A 20,283-nucleotide genomic window follows, 5' to 3' on the forward strand; every position below is an offset into this window, starting at 1 on the left:
TTTGGACACAGTGGCCATTTGAGGGGCGGCTGTGTCCCCGAATGTGACATGTACTTGACTAAAAGAAAGGCTTTTTTTTTTTTTTTACAAGGAGGGGCATGGCCCGCAGAGTTTTGAGTAAAGGTAAAGGGAGGGATCTTTAGGATCCTCCAAATTAAGGATACGACGATTCGACCCCATTTCGAGGCATGTCTCGAGCCTGGAGAGTCGAAGAGAGTTTGCTTGCGTCGAGGACTGCCGAACCACTACTAGCTGTAGCTTCACGCGAAGTGCCGCTGTTCTTTCGTGGTCAAGCCGACAATTGCCCCTAATTTTTGCCTAGGCCGTAGATGAGTAACGACCTAGCGGGGTATTTTATTTGACTTTTCTCACATGAGTGCTCACCTTTTGCTACGATCGCCCCTGTCCGGGTCTGATCGCACCTCTCGGTTCCTCTAATTTTTGCCTAGACCGCCCTTTGCGGGTTTTCGGCCTAGCGAGAAATTGATTTGCGCTCTCCTTTTGCCACGACTCCCCTTTGCGGGATTTTAAGTCGTGCCCCTCGTTCCCTAACTTTTGCCTAGGCCGCCTCAAGGAGGTTTTCGACCTAGCGGGAAAATTATTATTTTTCTCTCTGAAGTATCCTTAGATGAGAAGAATTGAATGGACAGGACACGTGCGTGATAAATAGAAAATGTGGTGAGGTGAAATGGCACAGAGCCCAAAGGAAGACAGAGGAAGATAAGGGCCTGGACGGTAGCCTGAAACCTCCGAGAACACAAAGAAACCGCCGGATGACAAAGAGGCCATTAAGGGTAGTACTTCTTAAGGGCATCGGCATTGACCGGGAGTGCGTTTTCGGTCCCGTCCATATCGCTTAGGATAATTGCCCCTCCGGAGAAGACTTCCCTGACGACGAAAGGTCCATCATACTTGTATGCAAACTTGCCCCGAGAGTCAGGTGTGATGTGCAAGACCTTTCGTAGGACGAGATCACCGGGGCGGAATTCGCGGTGGCGAACCCTTGCATTGAACGCTCGAGCCATTCTTTGTTGGTAGCATTGACCGTGGCAGAGCGCTGTTAGCCGTTTCTCGTCAATGAGATTGAGCTGTTCGTAGCGCTGCTTCGCCCATTCTGCTTCTTCGAGCTTGGACTCGGCGAGGACCCTCATGGAGGGAATCTCCACTTCGATTGGGAGGATTGCTTCCATGCCGTAGACTAAGGAGTACGGAGTTGCCCCGGTTGAAGTGCGGATGGACGTTCGATATGCCAAGAGCGCAAAAGGGAGCATCTCGTGCCAATCCTTATAGGTCACCGTCATTTTCTCGATGATCCTCTTGATGTTTTTGTTCGCAGCCTCCACCGCACCGTTCATTTGGGGACGGTATGGTGTGGAATTGCGGTGGTGTATTTTGAATCGCTCACAAAGCTCATCGATGATCCTGTTGTTCAGGTTCTTAGCATTGTCGGTGATGATTGTTTCGGGGACTCCATATCGGGCGATGATGTCGCGCTTAAGGAAACGTGCCACGGCATTTGCGGTGACCGAAGCGAGCGTTATGGCCTCGATCCACTTGGTGAAGTAGTCAATTGCCACCAAAATGAACATGTGTCCATTGGATGCTTTGGGATTGATAGGGCCGATCACGTCAATGCCCCACATTGAAAAGGGCCACGGGGCCGCCATCGGGCGTAGCTCATTGGGGGGTGCTTTGATCTGATCGGCATAGACCTGGCACAAGTGGCAGTGTCTGACGTGTTTGGCGCAGTCGGCCTCCATGGTGGACCAAAAGTAACCTAGGCGCATGAGTTTCTTGGTGAGCATGAGACCGCTCATATGGGGTCCACAACTCCCTTCATGTATCTCTCCCATGAGGCATTGTGCCTCGTTTTCGTCAACACACCGGAGTAGCGTGGCGTCGAAGGAACGGCGGTAGAGAGTCTCTCCGCTCAGGAAGTAATGCGCTGTGAGTCGCCTAAGTGTTTTCCGGTCCCGACGGTTGGCAAATGTCGGGTATTGGCCAGTTTGCAAAAAATGTTTGATGTCTTCGTACCATGGCTGTTCATCAGTCGCCTCGATTGTGTCGCAGTAAGCCGGGCCTTTGGCAATCTCGATCTCAAGTGGCTCGATGAGGTTTTCTTTTGTGATGCTCACCATTGATGCCAGTGTCGCGAGTGCATCTGCAAACTGATTCTTGATACGTGGCGTGTAGGTGAACGAGATTTTCTCGAAGTTCTCCGCTAACTCCTCGAGATACTCGTGGTATGGTACTAACTTTGCGTCTTTCGTCTTCCATTGCCCTAACGTTTGGAAGATTGTGAGCATTGAATCTCCGAACACTTCTAGCTCCTTCACCTTGAAATCAATCGCTGCTTGCAAGCCAAGGATGCATGCCTCGTATTCGGCCACATTATTGGTGCAGAGAAAATTAACTTTTGCTGCAATCGGGTAATAACGTCCGTCCGGGGATATCAGCACTGCGCCGATACCAGAACCGGTGGAATTCACCGCGCCGTCGAAATACATCTTCCACGCGGTCCCATCCTCCTCCTCATCTACTCGGAGGATCCCTTCGTCTGGAAAGTCGGAGTTGATCGGCGTGTCATCCTCGATGGGAAATTCCGCCAAATGGTCTGCAATTGCTTGCCCCTTGACTGATGTGCGGGGCACATACTCGATGTCGTACTCCGTCAGTTGACAGCGCCACTTTGCAATGTTCCTCATGGAGGATGGGCTACCAAGTAGATATTTCAGGGGATCCGCTTTCGACAGCAAGCGGATAGTGTGATAGAGGGTGTACTGTCGAAGTCTCTGCATGACCCACACCAGTGCGCAGCACATCTTCTCAATCTCCGGGTAATTGGATTCCCCTTCAGTAAACTTCTTGCTCAGATAGTAGATGGCATGTTCTCTGCGTGTGGACTCATCTTCTTGTCCCAGCATGCACCCCAATGATTGCCGGCGCACCGTCAGGTAAAGAATGAGAGGTCGACCTGGCGTGGGCGGGACCAACACCGGCGACTGAACTAAGTATGTCTTAATATCGTCAAAGGCCTTCTGACAATCGTCGTCCCATTCAATTGCTGCATTTTTACGAAGCAGCTGGAAGAGGGGTTGACACTTATCTGATAAGTTCGCGATGAAACGCGCGATGTAGTTCAGTCGTCCTAAGAAGCTCCGTACCTCGCGCACTGTTGATGGCGGAGGTAACTCCCTAATCGCTTTCACCTTGTCAGGATCGACCTCGATGCCTCGTTCGCTGACCACAAATCCTAGCAGTTTTCCGGATTTCGCGCCGAATGTGCACTTGGCCGGGTTGAGCCTAAGCTTGTACTTCTTGAGACGTTCGAAGAGACGCCTCAGATTGACGAGGTGATCCTCTCCCTCCTTGGACTTTGCGATCATGTCGTCGACGTAGACCTCGATCTCCTTATGCATCATGTCGTGGAAGAGCGTAACCATTGCCCGTTGGTAGGTTGCCCCGGCATTTTTGAGCCCGAAGGGCATGACCTTGTAGCAAAACGTGCCCCACATCGTGATGAAAGTCGTTTTGATCTTGTCGTCTTCAGCCATCCGGATTTGGTTATACCCCGAAAAGCCATCCATGAAGGAGAACTGATTGTGGCGCGCGGTGTTGTCGACCAAGACGTCGATGTGAGGCAGAGGGAAGTTGTCTTTAGGACTAGCCTTGTTGAGGTCCCGATAGTCGACGCAAACCCTGACCCTTCCGTCCTTTTTCTCCACGGGCACGATGTTTGCCACCCATTCAGAGTAATTGCAGACTTCTAGGAATCCCGCATTTATCTGCTTGACGACCTCCTCCTTGATGCGGAGGAGAAGGCCGGCTCGCTGCCGCCGTAGGTGTTGCCGTTTGGGCGGGAAGTTCTCTGTATCGAGTGGGAGAGAGTGCTTGACTATCGACGGATCTAAGCCCGGCATGTCGGCGTAGGACCAGGCAAAGACCTCTTGGTACTCCTTCAAGAAATCGATCATCCGAGCTCGTTGTGTTGGATCGAGGCCCGTCCCGATCTTTAGCGTGCGAGGTTCCTCTTCAGTGCCTATGTTGATTTCTTCTGTTGGCTCAACTGAGGTGAGTTGACGGTTCTCGAGGCGGTGCAAACTCTCCTCTATCTCAGGCACTCGACCGTCCTCGTCGAGCCCTTCCCCGAAGTATATGGGTTGGGGCTCTTCGAGGAGTTCTTCGGATGGGTTCGAATCGACGCGTCGAAGATTTGGATTCGAGTGGAGCCTGGAAATTTAAACGAGTCGTCTTAGAAATATTTAAAGTGCTGCGAATGAGTAAGAGAGAAGGAAACGAAGGAGACACGAGAATTCAAAAATGCATGTAGGGATTTCATTGAAGGTGGGAACATTGATGCCATAACAAAAACCCCTCTTCCGTCGTGTGGCTTATGACTTTGCCGACACGCGGGAAACATCGTCTACAAAGATAGCCTTACACATCGGCGATTACAGCCGAGTAGCGCGGGACTGAGGTCCAGTTGTTGAGCTCCTCATTCTCCTGCGCGAGGCGGATGTAGACCCCTGAAGGAGTCTCCTCGGTGACGGCGTATATGCCTGGCAGATCGACAAGCGCGTCGTCTAAATCCGAGGAGGGGCCGTCAAGAGTACCTCCGACGATGTGCTGTGATCCTGAAAAGAAGTGGGAGAGTGGCGGAACTGGGGTGCCCCTGTTGATCTTCCCGTAGTACGCTGCGAGACGGTGGGGGCGCTTGCCTCTACGGGCTTCAATAATCTCGTGGCAGGAAGGGCGAAAACCGAGTCCCCTCCTGTTCTTGTACTCTTCGATCTCGATTGGGCGGTTGATCCCTTGCCCACGTGCTCCGAGTCCGGAACCCGGAATGTAATTATGGCGCAGCAAGATCTTCCCCACCATGCGGTCGGCGCGGGACGGACCGGCCTTTCCGTAGTCTCGGATGACGGAGATGGTGTCGAACGAATGGAAGGGGAGGTTCTGATCGTCCCCAATACTGATATAGGGGACAGCCGTCTCCTTATAAATCGCATAGTCCTCCTCACCTTTGACCGTGATGAGTCGCTCTTCCACGATGAACTTAAGCTTTTGGTGCAAGGTGGAGGGGACTGCGCCCGCAAAATGGATCCATGGCCTCCCGAGCAGCAAGCTGAAGGCATTGGGGATGTCGAGCACCTGAAAAGTGACATTGAATGAACATGGACCTACCTCGATCAGAAGGTCGATCTCTCCGTTCACCTCTCTCCGCGAGCCATCGAAGGCTCGAACCGCTGTCTTGCTTGGACGAATACGATTCAGATCCACATTCATCTGCTTCAGGGTGGAAACAGGGCATACATTGAGAGCCGAACCATTGTCGATCATGACCCGGCCTACCACGAAGTTATTGCACTTACAGACGATGTGCAACGCCCGCGAGTGTGCGTACCCTTCGGAGGGAAGCTCGTCATCCGAGAATGAAATATTGTTGGAGAATATCGAACCAACGGTTTCTTCAATGAGATCTGGAGCCGTCTCCTTGGGGACCTGTGCCGCCGTCAGGACCTTCAGGAGCGCTTCACGATGTGGCTCCGAACTTAAGAGAAGGGCGAGTAGTGAAATGTGGGCCGGAGACTTGCCCATTTGTTCAACAACCTTATACTCGCTTGCCTTGATGATCTTCATAAAAGCCTCGGCTTCCTCTTCGGTCACCTTCTTTTGTGGGATCGGCGTAGCTTCCGGGGCGATCCCTAATGTCGCAGCAGGCGCCTTTCCTTTGTTCGCGACCTCCGGGTTTTCATACACTCGTCCCGAGCGCGTCACGCCCATGACGCTGAATTGACGCTCGAGGTTCCCGACACTCCCTTCGTAGGTCCACGGAACCTTGCTATCTTGATATGGCTCTCGTGCGGGGACATCTATCACGAATGGGGCGGGCGTGGCATCAAACCCCGCGTACCCTATACCGGTTTCCGCAGGCACATATTCGATTACGAACGGGCGGATGGCTCCTGCCCGGTCTCGTACTCCCCTATGGCGCAAACACTGATCATGTTAATGCTGGGTCCCGAGCTTGACCCGTGATCGGGAAGAGGATTAACTTGCACGTTCGGAGGTTTGACGGCGTTGAACGTGAGTTGTTTGCCATCAATCATAGCTTGGATCTTCTCCCGCAGCTTCCAACAATCGTCGGTGGTGTGACCGGGTGCGCCCTGATGGTACTCGCAGTGCCGACTCTGATCCTGAATGGTGGGGTCGAAATCGGGGTTAGGCGCTACTGATTTAATCCTATTGCCTGCAAGGAGTTGCCGGTATATGTGGGAGAGCGGGGCCGGAAGGGGTGTGAATTGTCTGCGCCGCGGCGCAGTGCTTTGTTGGTCCTGCGGGGTCGGAGCCCGTTGCACCGGCTGAGGAGTTCTCGAAGCCGGAGGCCTGCTTTATTGGATCGGAGGGGGAATAGGGACGTAATTGTGCGGGGCCGGCAACGGAAAGGAGGCCGGCGGGGCGGAATAATATACTTGTTGCGCTGGGAGTTGCTGCTGATAATGCACCGGAGGTGGGGCATACGCCTGAGTGGTCGGTGGTGCGGGCGTGTAATTGATGGAATACTGTTGGGGGGCTTGGCGCCCTGAGTTAACAGCATTGACGGACGCGTCTTTTCCTCTCCTGTTTCCCGCGGAGGGTGTCCCAGTAGCAACCTTCTTCGAGGACTCTCCCTCTTTCTTCTCGGCCGGTCCTTCTATCTTGCCGAGCTTAACGCCGATATCAAGCTTCTTCCCGGCGTCGATAAGGTTGGAGAACGAAGACGTGTGAGCCAACAGGTGCAAGTAGTAGGCCCCTTTGAGGGTAGAGTGGAATAATTGGATCTGCTGCGCCTCACTGATCGGGGGGACATGTTTCGCCGCTCTAGCCCTCCACTTTACTTCGTAGGCCTCAAAGCCCTGATCCTCGGCCATCTCCATTGTACTGAGCTCCAACAGGGTCGGGGGCGTTTCTGCACAGTACTTGTACTGGTCGATGAATTTGCCCGAAAGGTCCGTCCATGTAGGGATATCCGCGGCTTTCAGTGACATGTACCAATCAAGAGCCGCTCCCGCCAAACTGTCCTGGAACGTGTGGATGACGAACTCTTCGTAGTCCCAGTACTGCAGCATCTTTCCCCTGTAGTGACGGAGATGGTGACGGGGGTCGGTAGTGCCATGGTACCTTTGGAATTCAGGCACCTTAATCTTCGGGGGTAGCCGCATACCCGGAAAAAGACTCCAATCGCAATCGCCGGCATCGAGGCGAGGACCACCTGATTGTAAGGCTTTGATGTTCTCTTCCATCTTCTTCAATCTCTGCTCCTGCTCAGTCCCCATTTCCGGGAGAAAGTTTGTCGGTGGAGCTATGGGGACAGCCTGGGTTGGCGTGCCCGGTTCAGGGATGGGAATGTTTAGGGGAGGTAGAGTTGGGTAAGAAAAGCTGATGTGGGGTTGTGGAGCTTGGAATGGGACAGGCTCGGCTGTGTGAGCAGGAGTGTGGGGGCTCAGTGCCGGGAAGACCATCGGCGGAGGAGCCGCGTAAACCGGTGCCGGAACCGGTATGGACATCGGCGGCGGTACTAGAGTAGTCGGGTTCGACGGTGGAAGAGGAATGGCTGCCGGGAGAGTCACCGATGGCGGAGGGACGTTAGCTGGGAGGCCCGCCAGTGCGTGTATCGCAGGCGCTTCAATACCTTCCGGAGCATGGGTCGGCGGGACCCAAGGGTTTGGGTCGACTGTTGGCCCGTACCCCGGAGGCGGAGTAGAGTTCGAGGAGGTGCGGTTTGGAGCTCTGAGTAGGGCCATGAGCTCGGCCATGTCGGCAGCCATCTGATTGACCGTGCCCCTTAATGTGGAGATATCGTCTTCCAGTGCGACAATGCGGGCCGCATCCTCTGTAGAGGTGGACGGTGCTTGGGCTTCCGATGTTGGGACTGGTGGCGGGATTTCTCCCGAGTGTACCGGGGGTGCGCCTGCAGGAGTTAGTGGTGGCAGTGCTTGAGTCATGGACGGTTGATAATAAACCGGCGTCGGTGAAGTGTTCTCCTCGGAGCTAGCAAGCTGATTGTTCTGTGCCATCTTCGATTGCAGACGAGTGAGATAGCGGTGTGGCGCCAGTTATGGTTACCTGTATTAACAAGTGTGTAAATATCTACGCAAACGAGTTACGTTCTAAAAATAAAAACGTGTGACATAATAAATAAGGGGATGACGTGCATGAGATGCATGGATTTGAAAACTAATGTTGTCACTCGCATTGATTCAAAAGGTTTCTAAGATACAATGCAATTAAAAACAAGCCCTAAATCGTTCTTCCACCGCGCTCAGGGTGCGAGTGACTGTTGCCGTGGAGAGCACCGATTCAGGTGAGGGCCTGGTGGAGGCGTCCATCCTAAGGGGTGCGTGGACCTCCACGGGCTCTCTTCCTGAACCTCTCCAAGGCGACATTCGCTCGTGCCAGCTCCTGTTCGCGCCTCTGCAGCTCGGCGCGGGCCTGGGCGAGCTCTGTCTGTAATTGTCGTTGATCCACAAGCTGCTCGTCTTTCTCTGCGACTTCCCGACGAAGGTGATCTCTCTCGGCCCTGAGGTTAGCAAGCTCTGCTTGAATGGCCACGTTCGGGGTGAAAGACGCTCCCGTTGGTTCGTTATCTTCAGCTCGTGGAGAGTCGGCGAGATCCTCATGTGCTGTAGGACCCCACCGATAGAAACGGAGGACATATTCCTCGGTAGCCTGGAAATCCTGTTCTTCAAGGGTTGGATGCTCGGGGAAATACGGACGCTCGATGACCACGGTTCGCCACGCGTCCAAAACCCGTTCGATGTCTCTTTGGCGATCCACGGATGTCTGATCCTCCCGCCAAGTGTGTTCGAATTTAGCCCGTGCCGTGTCCTCGGGGACTGTCTGCAGGCTGCCAAACTGCCTCATCACTCGTGCCGGAAAATATGTGGTGGACCCCGCATGACTCACGAGTGGTACTCCGTTAAAATCAGGGCACCTAAGGGCTGCGGGTCCGGGTGGCATCCACGCGGCTCGCCACTTAAAGCCCCTAGGTGGTATTTCGCGAAAAATCTTGATCCACTCGGAAACCTTGCGTTCTTCCACGCGCACGAGGGACAGCAATCGAGAAATGATCGACTCAGAACCATTAAAATACATAACCGGTCGCACTAGACCGAAGGGGTTTGCGTGGCTTTGAAACCAAATTTGTAAGAGGATGGGGGATCCTCTTATTCTTCGGTCGCGTGTTCTCAAAACACGGTCGAGGGACCGAACGGTCTCCGCCACAAGGGCTACCTCGTAACCGCGCCCTCCGACCACTTGGAGGACAACACCGGCCAAGGCCGCATCGATGAGACTATGCGAGCGAGGGAATAAGAGGGTCCCAAAGATTAGGAATAGAACAGCATGACACAAATCCTTTCGAAGAAAATCCCCCTGGACCCTATGCGCTCGGGACTCAATAAAAAGGAGGAGTTTCTCGATTGCAATCTCCGTGCTGCCGGAGTATGCGAGTTCAGCATTCAAACGGGTCGTAGGAACCCCGAGTAGGCGTGAGACTAGGGTTGGTCGAGTGGTGTGGAAGTTGGGTTCTACAATGCCGTGGACAACTGCAGTCCGACCGATGAGTGTCCGGTACTCCTCGATGGTTGGCGTGAGCTCGGTACCCTGTATATCAAAGACGGCATGACTTGGGTTCCAGAATGCGATGGCGGCCTCGAGGAAATTCCAATCTACACGTCGAGTAGCCAAAAAGGGAACATCTCCTACGAACGCAGCGATATAGTGGCGGTCAACCGGGCGTAGCGCTGTCCATATGCGGGCAATCTCCTCGAGTGGCGGTGTGACTCTATCGAGGCGCGGACAGGAGAATGAGTGCGCCATCCCTTACCAAGATGAAAGGAAGATCGACTTAAGACTCATCAATGGGAATGACATCCTAATTTTGAAAATTTACATGATGCATGCTTGCGAAAATGTAAATGCCCACGGCTTAATTCATGATACAAGGAACATGTACATCGCTCTTGAAACAGAAAAAGATTCAAATTGGCACGCAGGCCGACTCGATGGACTGTTGTTGGAGTCGAGTTGGAGGACGGCATGGAAGCATAGTACGATGCATGGTTTCGGTACTACAGGGACCGTGCTACGTAAGGACGGGGGCTCCCGACTCAAGGGTGTCAATTCCTTGAAATCGAGCAGGGATCTTTGGGGGCCTAATCGACGGTCCAACCGTGCGACGTACCCTTACTCGGAACCCCTATTTAACCTATGCTCCTATTACCGGTCGTGGGACGCGACCCATAGGTACCTAGAAGCTAGTATGATATGCAATGCATGTGCGGGAAATAAAAGTGCGTTAAGTAGATAAGCGGGAAATGCGGAAAGCGGTAAATAAACAAGCAAACAAAGCAAGCGGGAACGAGCCCGAACCCTCTAAGGGTCCCCAGTGGAGTCGCCAAGCTGTGCGCACCCGAATTTCATCTCGTCGGGGCACGCGTGCGCGCGCCTATGCAACGCGGCTTGGGAGTGTCCACCTTCCCGGGGACGCGCGACGGACGCACGTGAGAAGGAGTCGCCACTTGCCATTTTACGACTCGAAAGTCGAGGGCCGGCAAGTTACCCGAGTCTAGGGGTACGAGGTACACCTAATTGTTAAGGCATATGGTCTGCGAAACCTGAGGTTCCAAATTCGGGGGTTCTGTTACATGCGAGCCTATATCTCGCATGCCCTATCGGTACTCTAGCTTGTCTAGGCTTGCCATTTTAATTTAATTACCGCTTAATTAGGTTCCGCTCATCTTACGCGTTTTGACACCGTAAATTCGAAGGAACACTCCGACCGTCCACTCTCCGACCGGGATTCTTACATGAATAAATGTACAACATAAATCCTTACATTGTCCTCTCAAATAAATAAAATACAAATTACAGCAACTGAATCCCGGTCGAATCGCGTTCGGTTATTATTCCACTCGTGCTCACCGTGTGGTTTGAAAAGACCGGAATTGAAATTAAGATGCACTCAGTGTTAGGGGGGTAGACCCCGTGATCTACGATGGGGCGTTGGATCCCCTATGGGTCGCATCCTAAAGGATCGGGCTCGATCCGCATAACAAACAAGTGCAAGAATGTTAACAAGCGGACATAAATAAACAATGGGATCTTGTTATTGCCGAATTTACGTGAATTAACCAATTATTAACCGGGGTATCTTGGCATACAAATCCTACCCTAAAACAAACAAAGTAGGTACAAGGTGTGAATCGATCAAGGAACGCCTCGGGAAGGTATTTCGCATTTGGCATTATTTTATGAGGACCTGACGTACGTGACGTCTGTTGTCAAGCCTTGTGTTTGTGGGTTATTTTTAGGGTTGTTCTATGTTGTGACACTACGGTTGTTACAGGTTATTACCAAACATTGATTCCGCCTGTACATCCTAAAACCTAGTACCTATCCCACTATTGCCCATTTTGTCTTAGCCGAGTATACAATTAATTCGGTATTTGTATTTTGAGCTAATCCACCCGAACTAACTACCCGAGACTATGCTAGAATAACAAAAACTCATCGGTCGGATAGGGCGGGCTATGCAGATGAACCTGCGCCTAGATAGGTAGCCCATCCCTACCCTGATACCGCATGTTTCTCTTATTCTAACCCTAGGGGGTGTCGCTAGGTTGCAAATAGACGATTTTGCCCTCGAGATAAAAATTGTTTTCGGGAAAGAGAGATTACGCGGTGCGGGCCACCTCGGCCTGTGACCGGCGCTAACCGATCCCCTGGACCTTCCAGGGTTGTCAAGAACCCTAAAAGAGCCAAAAGATCGGTTAATCTATCCGGAAGTGATCTAAGAAGAACTTCCACGTCCAGACCTGAGTTTCCTGAAATCAGGTGAGGCCTCGAGTCAAGACGCGCAAGTCCTTCCTAGACATCCATGTCACATCGAACTACGTGTCTCGAGTTTTATAAAATTTGCAAGTTTTGAGAAGGGCACCAACGCATGTTTGCAACCTATCGACGCGTGTTACCGGTTTATTACCAATTCGTACAAAATTATTAGGGCCAAGTGAATTAATTAATCGTGTGAACGTCCAATTACCCCGTTAGTGAAATTATTGATTAAATTAATTAATGTTTTGCCAAATGCTCTAAATATTCGGGTTTCGGACCGTCGAGCCGATCATTGATGGACCGTCCGATGCGAATCCTAATTCCCGATCGCCTTAGGATTTAAAAATTAATTTTAAGTCGAGTTTGCATGATTAACCCGATTCATGAGAGGTTTCGATTTAAACGATAAAGCATTTTAAGCACAGATCAAGAGCATATCACCACATCAAGCACGGCGAACATACAAATTTACATAACCGGTGCCGCCATGATCATGATAAACACATACAAACATACACGCAAACACGATATCAACGAAATTGATAAAACGACACCGATTCATGGAAAGCGGAAAATCATGCAAAACACACACGTTGTCATGCCGTATACATATAATTACAAGAATAAAATATTTAAACATGGCGCACGCGCTGTCGGTCGGTGATCCAAGTAGGAAAGGGCCAGATGTCTTTGGAAAATGTTCAGGACTGATTTGAAAATTCCGAAAAGTTAAGGGACTGATTTGCAAATTCCGAAAAGCTCAGGGACTGATGTGAAAATTCGAAAAGTTCAGGGACTAATGTGAAAATTCCGAAACATTCAGGGACTGATTTGAAAATTGCAAAAAGTTTAGGGACTGATTTAAAAATTCCGAAAGGTTCAGGACTGATCTGGAGATTCCGAAAAGTTCAGGGACTGATTTAAAATTTTCGAAAAGTTCAGGGACTGATTCGAAGATATTAAAATGACCGGGACTTGAACCGAAATAATTCAAAATTCAGGGCTGATCTGAAAAAGGATAAAAATGACCCCGGGACTAAATTGAAACAACTTAAAAAGTTCCTTGGAGTGCTTGAAAAATTCGAAAAATTCCAGGACTGAATGGGAAATGGTACAAATGACTGGGACTTGGCTGAAAGGAATTTTAAAATTTGGGACAGATCTAGAAAAATAAAAATGCGTCCTCTGGACTGAAATGAGACAAAATGAAAAGTTCGTAAAATCGAGTTCGCAACAAATCCGATCACCCACACGACCCAATAACGCTCATTTCACATCATATTCGTCCAAGCAAGCATTAATATTCAGAATCGGAGCCCTAAACATGCCACTAAGTCGGAGATTTACCTAGTTCGGGAAGTTGAGGGGTGATTCTGTAAATAAAAAAAATAAAAAAATTAAGAATTCGCCGGGGAGTTGGGCTGCTGAGGGAGAATTGGGCCGGACTGGGCCCTTGAGATTTGGACTGGGCCGATTGGGTTGTTGGGTGCTAGACTGGGCCGTCGGTGGGTCGGGCCGTGCCGAACGGGATTGTTGCTGGGCCAGGCTGGACGGCTACCGCTGGGTCGGACCGAATGGCTGGGCTGCTTGGCGGTTGGGTGGCTACCTGTGCTGGCCCGGAGAGGAGGAGCCGACGGTTAGCAAAAATAATGAAACGAAGGAGAAGAAGGGAGGCGGTTCGGGGCGGCTCGGGTGGCAGCTCGGGTGAGCTGAGGGCCGAACGGGGAGCTGAGGGAGCCGAGGTGAGGGAAAGCCGGAGAATGTGCGGAGGGAGGCGTGAGAACCGGGATCCGAATTGCGGGGGTTCGAGATCGGGAGCTGCGAGCGTCCGGACCGAACGGGCTCCGGGTTTCCGCGAAAAATCGAGCTGCGGGCCGTGAGCTATGGGAGACCGCGTGTGAGTTGAGGGATTTTTTTCGTGACCTCCCGGCCGAACTGTGAGCTGCCGAGAGAGAGAGAGAGAGTGAGCGAGCGAGCCGAGGTACGGGTTTTAAACGAGAGAGACACAGAGAGAGAGAGAGAGAGAGAGCGAGAGAGCGAGCGAGCCCAGTCGAGCTGTGGGGAGGGGTCGTTCGCTGAGGGGCGACCGAGCTGCGGGATCCCGAGCCGGGTGAGGAGAGGGAGCCGGTTTGGTAGTTTCCGTGCGAGCCGGAGTTAACGTGTGCAGAGGAAAACGTTGGAGTGTGCAGAGGAATTGGCGTGTGGCAGGCCTCTGACGCCGAGCGGTCACGGGCTCGGGTTCGTCGCCGTCCAGGAGCGGAAGGAGAAAAGGAAAAAGAAAGAAAAGAAAAGGAAAAGAAAGGAAAGAAGAACAAGGAAGAAGAAGAACAGGAGGAAGAATGATGAGAAGTCAGGCAACGGTCAGAAGTCGTCTGACTTTTGACCGGCTCTGACTTTTGACTTTTTTTTTTTTTTTTTCGAATTTCAAGATCGATGGGCGTACAGATTTAAAATCTCGTCTTCTTGATCGGACGTCGGAAAATAATTCGAGACCACCATCACGCTCCGAAAAATTTGATGATCGATATTATGCGATGAAAATATTTTCAATCTCGAATTTTGTCTCGAATTTTAAAAATTGACGTCGATGTACGCGAAATTCAAAAACGTCCCCAAATAGTATTATTTTTTGAAAAATTATAAAATTGGTGTTAAATCAAGAAAATATCATTTTCAAAAAGTCGTGAATACTCAAGTAGTTAATTGGAAATACATCCCTCACGGGTGGCAAAAACGACGATTCTGCCCCTCTGAAGCCGGTGGACCAAAATTGGGTGCTGACAGCTAGCAATGGTAGACTATGGATAATGGTACGGGAGGAATTGCAAATGTAAATACTTAGCAAATCCAATCAATTCATACATCTTTTGTTCAATGTGCCTAAAGGAGTTGGCTGGATTGCAGTTACTTTTGTGCATGCTTCTAATGATATGTTGGAGAGAAGGTTGTTATGGCATGATTTACAGGCTCTGGCTAGAAACATTAGACACAACTGGGTGTTGATGGGGCATTTTAATGCAGTCAAAGATATCCAAGAGGTCAAAGCAGTGGGAAGGGAGGTTGTCATCGACCAAAGCATGCGAGACTTTGCTAACTTCTTGAATTCAGCTGAGCTCACAGACTACACCTCCATAGGCTGTTACTATATATGGAGCAACAAATGACAAGAGGGATTCCAAGCAAGGAAGATTGATAGAGTCTTGATTAATGAAAAATGGTTTCAGAGGGAGATAGTTTCCACTGTCGAGTTCCTTCCTCCTGGTATCTCTGACCACTGACCAGATGTGTTAAAGTTTGGAGACAAGGAAAATGCCGATCCTAAGCCTTTTAAATTCTTTCATTTTTGGACTGAACACCCAGAGTATATGACGCTAATTGGGAGAGTTGGTCAAAGACTCGGGAGGGTACTCCAATGGTTGTGCTATATAAGAAGTTGAGGGACCTCAAGATGCATCTAAAGGAGTTCAACAGAACCGAGTTTGGGAATGTGCACACATAGGTCACTGATATACAACATGAACTCGCTTTGGTTCAAGCTACATTGTTGGAAAGCGATTGTGTATCTCTAGAATCTATCAAGAAGGAGGTGGACCTATAGGTAAAGCTGCTAGAAGCAACTGACAGGGAGGAGAAGTTCCTGAAGCAAAAATCCAGAGTAGCATTGCTAAAAGCGGGAGATCAAACCACTTCTTTCTTTCACAAAGTAGTAAAAGGCAGGAATACAAGAACCACCATACGAGCCCTATTCTCTGCCTCAAGTGTCAAATTAGAAGGAGTGCAAGAAATTAAAGACGAAGCAATCAACTTCTATCAGGGTCTCCTCGAGAGAAAAGATGATTGTATCGGAGGAGTCTCGACCTCTCAACTTTCTTCTATCCTCAAAAGGAAAGTTCCCCACTCAACACTCCAGTTGCTCATATCACCCATTGTAGAGGAAGAGATCAAAACTGCCTTATTCTCGATGGGGAACGACAAGTCTCCGGGGCCAGATGGTTTCACAGCTTTTTTCTATAAGCATGCCTAGCAAATTGTTCAGAAGGACTTAATTAGAGCTGTGCAACACTTCTTCTCCTACGGGGAGCTTCGAAGAGAGGTAAATTCAACTATCATAGCCCTTGTCCCAAAGAAAGAAAAAGCTGACTGCATGATGGATTTCCGTCCTATATCATGTTGCAATGTAGTCTACAAATGTATTTCAAAGGTGCTTGCAAATAGATTGAAGGGAGTGCTCCCGGATATTATTAGCTTGAATCAAACGACCTTTGTACAGGGAAGGAAAATCTCAGATAATCTATTGCTTGCTCATGAGCTTATGAGGAACTATCACAGGCAAGGAGTATCCTCCCGTTGTGCTATAAAGATTGACCTTATGAAGACCTTTGACTCCTTAAGCTGGGATTTCATTATAAATAGTCTAGAAGCTATGGGATTCCCACCTACATTTCTTCGGTGGATCAAAAGCTGCATCACTTCGCCCTATTTTTCAGTAGCCATCAATGGTTCTTTAGCTGGATATTTTCCAGGACAGTGCAAAGTGAGACAAGGAGACCCGCTCTCCCCATATCTATTTGTCATTGCCATGGAGGTGTTCTCACACCTCATGGACTCGGCTGCAGCTGAAGGAAGAGTCGGGTATCATCCAAGGTGTAAGTCATTCCAATTAACCCATATATGTTTTGCGGATGATTTGCTCTTATTCACAAATGGTTCAAAGGAGTCCATCATTGCTATTCTTGATGTGTTGAATACATTTTATCATTGGTCTGGTCTGAGGTTGAAACTTGAAAAATCTGAGATTTTTACGGGAGGCATTAATGGGGATTCTGTCTCTGAATTGGTGACTTGTTTTAGATTTAAGCAAGGTACACTCCCTGTGCGATACCTAGGCCTTCCTCTTGTCTCTGGGAAATTCTCTTCAAAGAACTGGGAGGCTCTTACCGAGAGAATTGTGAAACGAATAAAGAGTTAGTCTGTGAAGCACTTGTCTTATGTAGGTAGGGTATAGTTGATCAATTCCGTTCTCTTCAGTATGGCCAACTATTGGTGTTGCCACTTCATTCTCCAAAAAAAAGTTATAAAACTAGTGAAACAAAAATGTCGATCTTTCCTCTGGAAGGGTCTTGACAAACACGTTGGTGGAGGCAAGATTAGTTGGGAAACCGTTTGCCTTCCAAAAGGGGAGGGAGGTCTTGACATCAAGGATCTAACTTTGTGGAACAAGGTATGCGCGTTGAAGAATTTATGGTCCCTTCTACTGAGTTCGAGGTCTCTCTGGGTGGCTTGGACTACAAAATACCTTACAAAGGGCCACAATATTTGGTCTTTACGGATTCCTGGAGACTGCTCCTGGAACTAGAGGAAACTAATGCAACTGAGAGCACTGATATCCCCTTATACTAGCTGCAGAGTTGGTTCAAGTATTACTATATCTTTTTGGTATAATGCCTAGTTACCAGTTAGCCCATTGATTAAATATTGTTGCCGATGACTACAATGTTTCCCTTCACTCAATGAACATGCAAAAGTTAGCGCAGTTCTGTTGCAAGGACAATGGCACTGGCCGCGGAGCTCGGACCCACAAGCTGCTTTGATCCGGGACCTGGCTGGAGCTCTTGAACTTTCCAACCAGGATAGAGTCTTATGGACACCCCACAAATCTGGGCAGTTCTCCATTGCTAATGCCTGGAAGTGTTTAAGAGTCAGAGGCCCGACATTGGAATGGAGTAATGTGATTTGGTTTGATGGACAGCTTCCGCGATCTTCTTTCATTAGTTGGCTCTGTGTGCATAATAGATTAGCTACAAAGGACTAGCTATCAACATGGGGGATTCCGCTTGCGTCAGCTGAATGCGAATTTTGCAATACACAGTGGGAGACCCGTGAACACCTCTTTTATGAATGTCTGGTCATCCAAGAAATTTGGAGAAGTCTGTTGGCTCGAGTCGGCTTGCACCATTTTATGGTGAGTTGGAATACGGAATTCAGTTGGATTTCTTCTCTTCGGGGCAGGAAGCTCGATGTTATTTGTTTGAAACTTCTGTGGACTCATTACATATACTGTATATGACGTGAGAGGATATAGTTCGGAAGATTTTTCGGAAGATTTTTGCAGCGGCTATAGTTCGGAAGATTTTTGCAGATGTGAAGGCAAAGCTCTATGTTTACCCCCGATTCTCTCGCAAAATTATAAATGCTATCATAGTCGGTCACATGTTTAACCCTCATGATATTGCACATAGGTAATTGGTGTTCTTGGTAGTTTTGTTGATGTAGTGTTGGGTAAATGGTCTCATGATGTACATGCATTTTGATTAATGAAAGTCTCTACCATTTATCCAAAAAAAATTTGGATGACATAATTCCTCATGCAGTTGTGCATTATGCGATGAATATATCCACAACTTGTGTACATATAATATCTTATAATTCCAGTGGCGGGGACGCATATTTATGGTCGCATGTTAATATATGGCTAATAGTTGATTCTTTTTCTCGAATAATATCATATAATTTGACAAAGTAAAATTACAGCCAGAATCGCAGATTCACATTTGGGACACAAAGTCCAGTTATGTTTGTGAATCGGAAAGAGAGACACCTAGCTGACATCTGATATTAAGATTTTTATGTTGACCTCGATCAGAATTTGATTTCCACGTGATTGTTTTGAAATTAATTAGAAAGCAGAATTTACATGGTGATTTCTCTTGTATGATGATAATCAAGATATATGTAAGGCTGAGGAAGGGATCTTAGTACAAGAGCCAAGGTGCCAACTTGAGATTAAGAGGTTTTGGGTTCAATTCAAGCCAACTTGAGATCAAAAGGTCTTGGGTTCAATTCTCACCAATGGAATGTATATACCCCTTTATTTGATTTCCTATATTTGTAAAGACCCATGAGCTTCCCTTATAACTGGAAAAAAAATAATATATATATGTATGCCAATATCCGAACTCGGCGGGGTCCAATCCACGATGGTCTGTGCCAAGAAGAGGAAAGTCGGTATATTATGTTGCATGATTAAAGAAAGATATATGTAAGCCAATATCCCACCTCGGCTGGGTCCAATCGACGACGGTCTGTGCCAAGAACAGAAAGTCGGTACAACATAATTTCTAGTCTAATTATGTTGTATATCTTTTAATTGAAGTGGACAGCGAAAATTAAGATATATTAATCAATCGAGAAATAAATTACGATACTCTGGTTATATAGTCAACAAGATCTTAATTGCAGTTTGGATGGGCTATAAATAAAATAATAAAACATCATTTTACTAAAAAATAATAATTAGAAATTCACAAAAGGTAAATTGAAAAAAAAAATGAATGAGGCATACGAGACACTTGATCATTCTTCTTTTTATTACGATGGTGTCATATGAACCTAATACAATGGGACATTTGATCATTTGCTCTTGATCGAGGTAGTCCCACACTTTATCCTTTTTATAGATATAATGTTTCCTTTTCAGTACAGCGATATAGCGACAACTTTCAATCATGAAATAGTGGATATGGAATTAGAAATTACTCATACCTATCGGGAGGACAATTGCTGCGCAGATTGACTTGTTAGGAGAGCATTATCTCTCTCTAGGGGTTCATTTTCTCGATTGGTTCCTAACAGTCTAGGCCATCTCATGTTAGGTGATTCTATTGGGCTCCATGCCCCTTCTTTGTATGCTTTAATTTCCTTTCGAACTTTGGTCCCTTTATCCACCGAAAAAAAAGAATCTGGAATCTAGTAGTTTAACGAGAATAGAGCATTGACAATCAATCCTGATTTTGCGATTTCACAGGCTCTTTATTTTTCCGGTATGAACCATGATATTCGAAAACTCAATTGAATTTCGACTAATTCAATCGAGCCGAGTTGGTCCACGAAAGAGTAAAACTCTTTCAGTAGATTTTATATATTCACAACGTTTTGATAGGCTTTTTGATTTCACCAGAAAGTTTTTTCTAAGGGCCCACATGTCGGAAGCTATTGAAGATCGTGAGTGACACAATGCTAGGGAACTCAAATGGTTTGGTATATATAAGATTAGAGGAGTTTAAATTTTATGAATGGGAAAAACTTACCATGGAAATAATTTTATTTCTTTGTAAGCAAATCAGCTTGAACCTAAATTAATTGCGACTTGTTCACTTACAAATACTAGAAAATGATGCGGACCACGGGAAAAGAAAAAAGAAGAGCTGGGACCATGTTCGTTGAAAAAAATGTTATTATTGGATAGATATTGGGAAATTATTACCAACAACTCCCACCTGTTTAGAATTATTATATTAAACTAATATAATAATATAAGTTTAATATGTCAGCTTAATAGAATACTATTTACTTTTTTTCTTCTTTTTTTTTATTTGTGACATTAAAATTGTCATTTTCTTCCCGATG

At 48.1% G+C, this 20,283-nt stretch overlaps 2 protein-coding genes across 2 annotated transcripts; both read right to left on the minus strand.

The window, feature by feature from the left end:
* Window positions 1-719: 719 nt before the first annotated feature.
* LOC116212224 lies at window positions 720-4,878 on the minus strand. Its single transcript, XM_031546791.1, has 2 exons — window positions 4,474-4,878; window positions 720-4,112 (listed from the first exon to the last, which is right to left on the minus strand). Exons 1-2 carry the CDS (start codon window positions 4,876-4,878, stop codon window positions 789-791), a joined length of 3,729 nt encoding a protein of 1,242 aa, XP_031402651.1. The 3' UTR covers window positions 720-788.
* A 3,492-nt stretch (window positions 4,879-8,370) lies between these two features.
* LOC116212225 lies at window positions 8,371-9,861 on the minus strand. Its single transcript, XM_031546792.1, has one exon. The coding sequence runs from the start codon at window positions 9,859-9,861 to the stop codon at window positions 8,371-8,373; it is 1,491 nt and encodes a 496-aa protein (XP_031402652.1).
* Window positions 9,862-20,283: the final 10,422 nt, after the last annotated feature.

This window comes from Punica granatum, chromosome 6, assembly GCF_007655135.1.
Source record: "Punica granatum isolate Tunisia-2019 chromosome 6, ASM765513v2, whole genome shotgun sequence".
Classification (NCBI taxonomy): domain Eukaryota; kingdom Viridiplantae; phylum Streptophyta; class Magnoliopsida; order Myrtales; family Lythraceae; genus Punica; species Punica granatum.

Excerpts from the sequence above, each read along its gene's own strand:
- LOC116212224 (XM_031546791.1), bottom strand. The coding sequence starts at position 4,878 with ATGGTGGGGAAGATCTTGCTGCGCCATAATTACATTCCGGGTTCCGGA. Across the intron at positions 4,113-4,473 it reads AGCTCAACAACTGGACCTCA|ATAGAGGAGAGTTTGCACCG; the intron begins GTCCCGCGCTAC and ends CGAGTGCCTGAG.
- LOC116212225 (XM_031546792.1), bottom strand. The coding sequence starts at position 9,861 with ATGGCGCACTCATTCTCCTGTCCGCGCCTCGATAGAGTCACACCGCCA.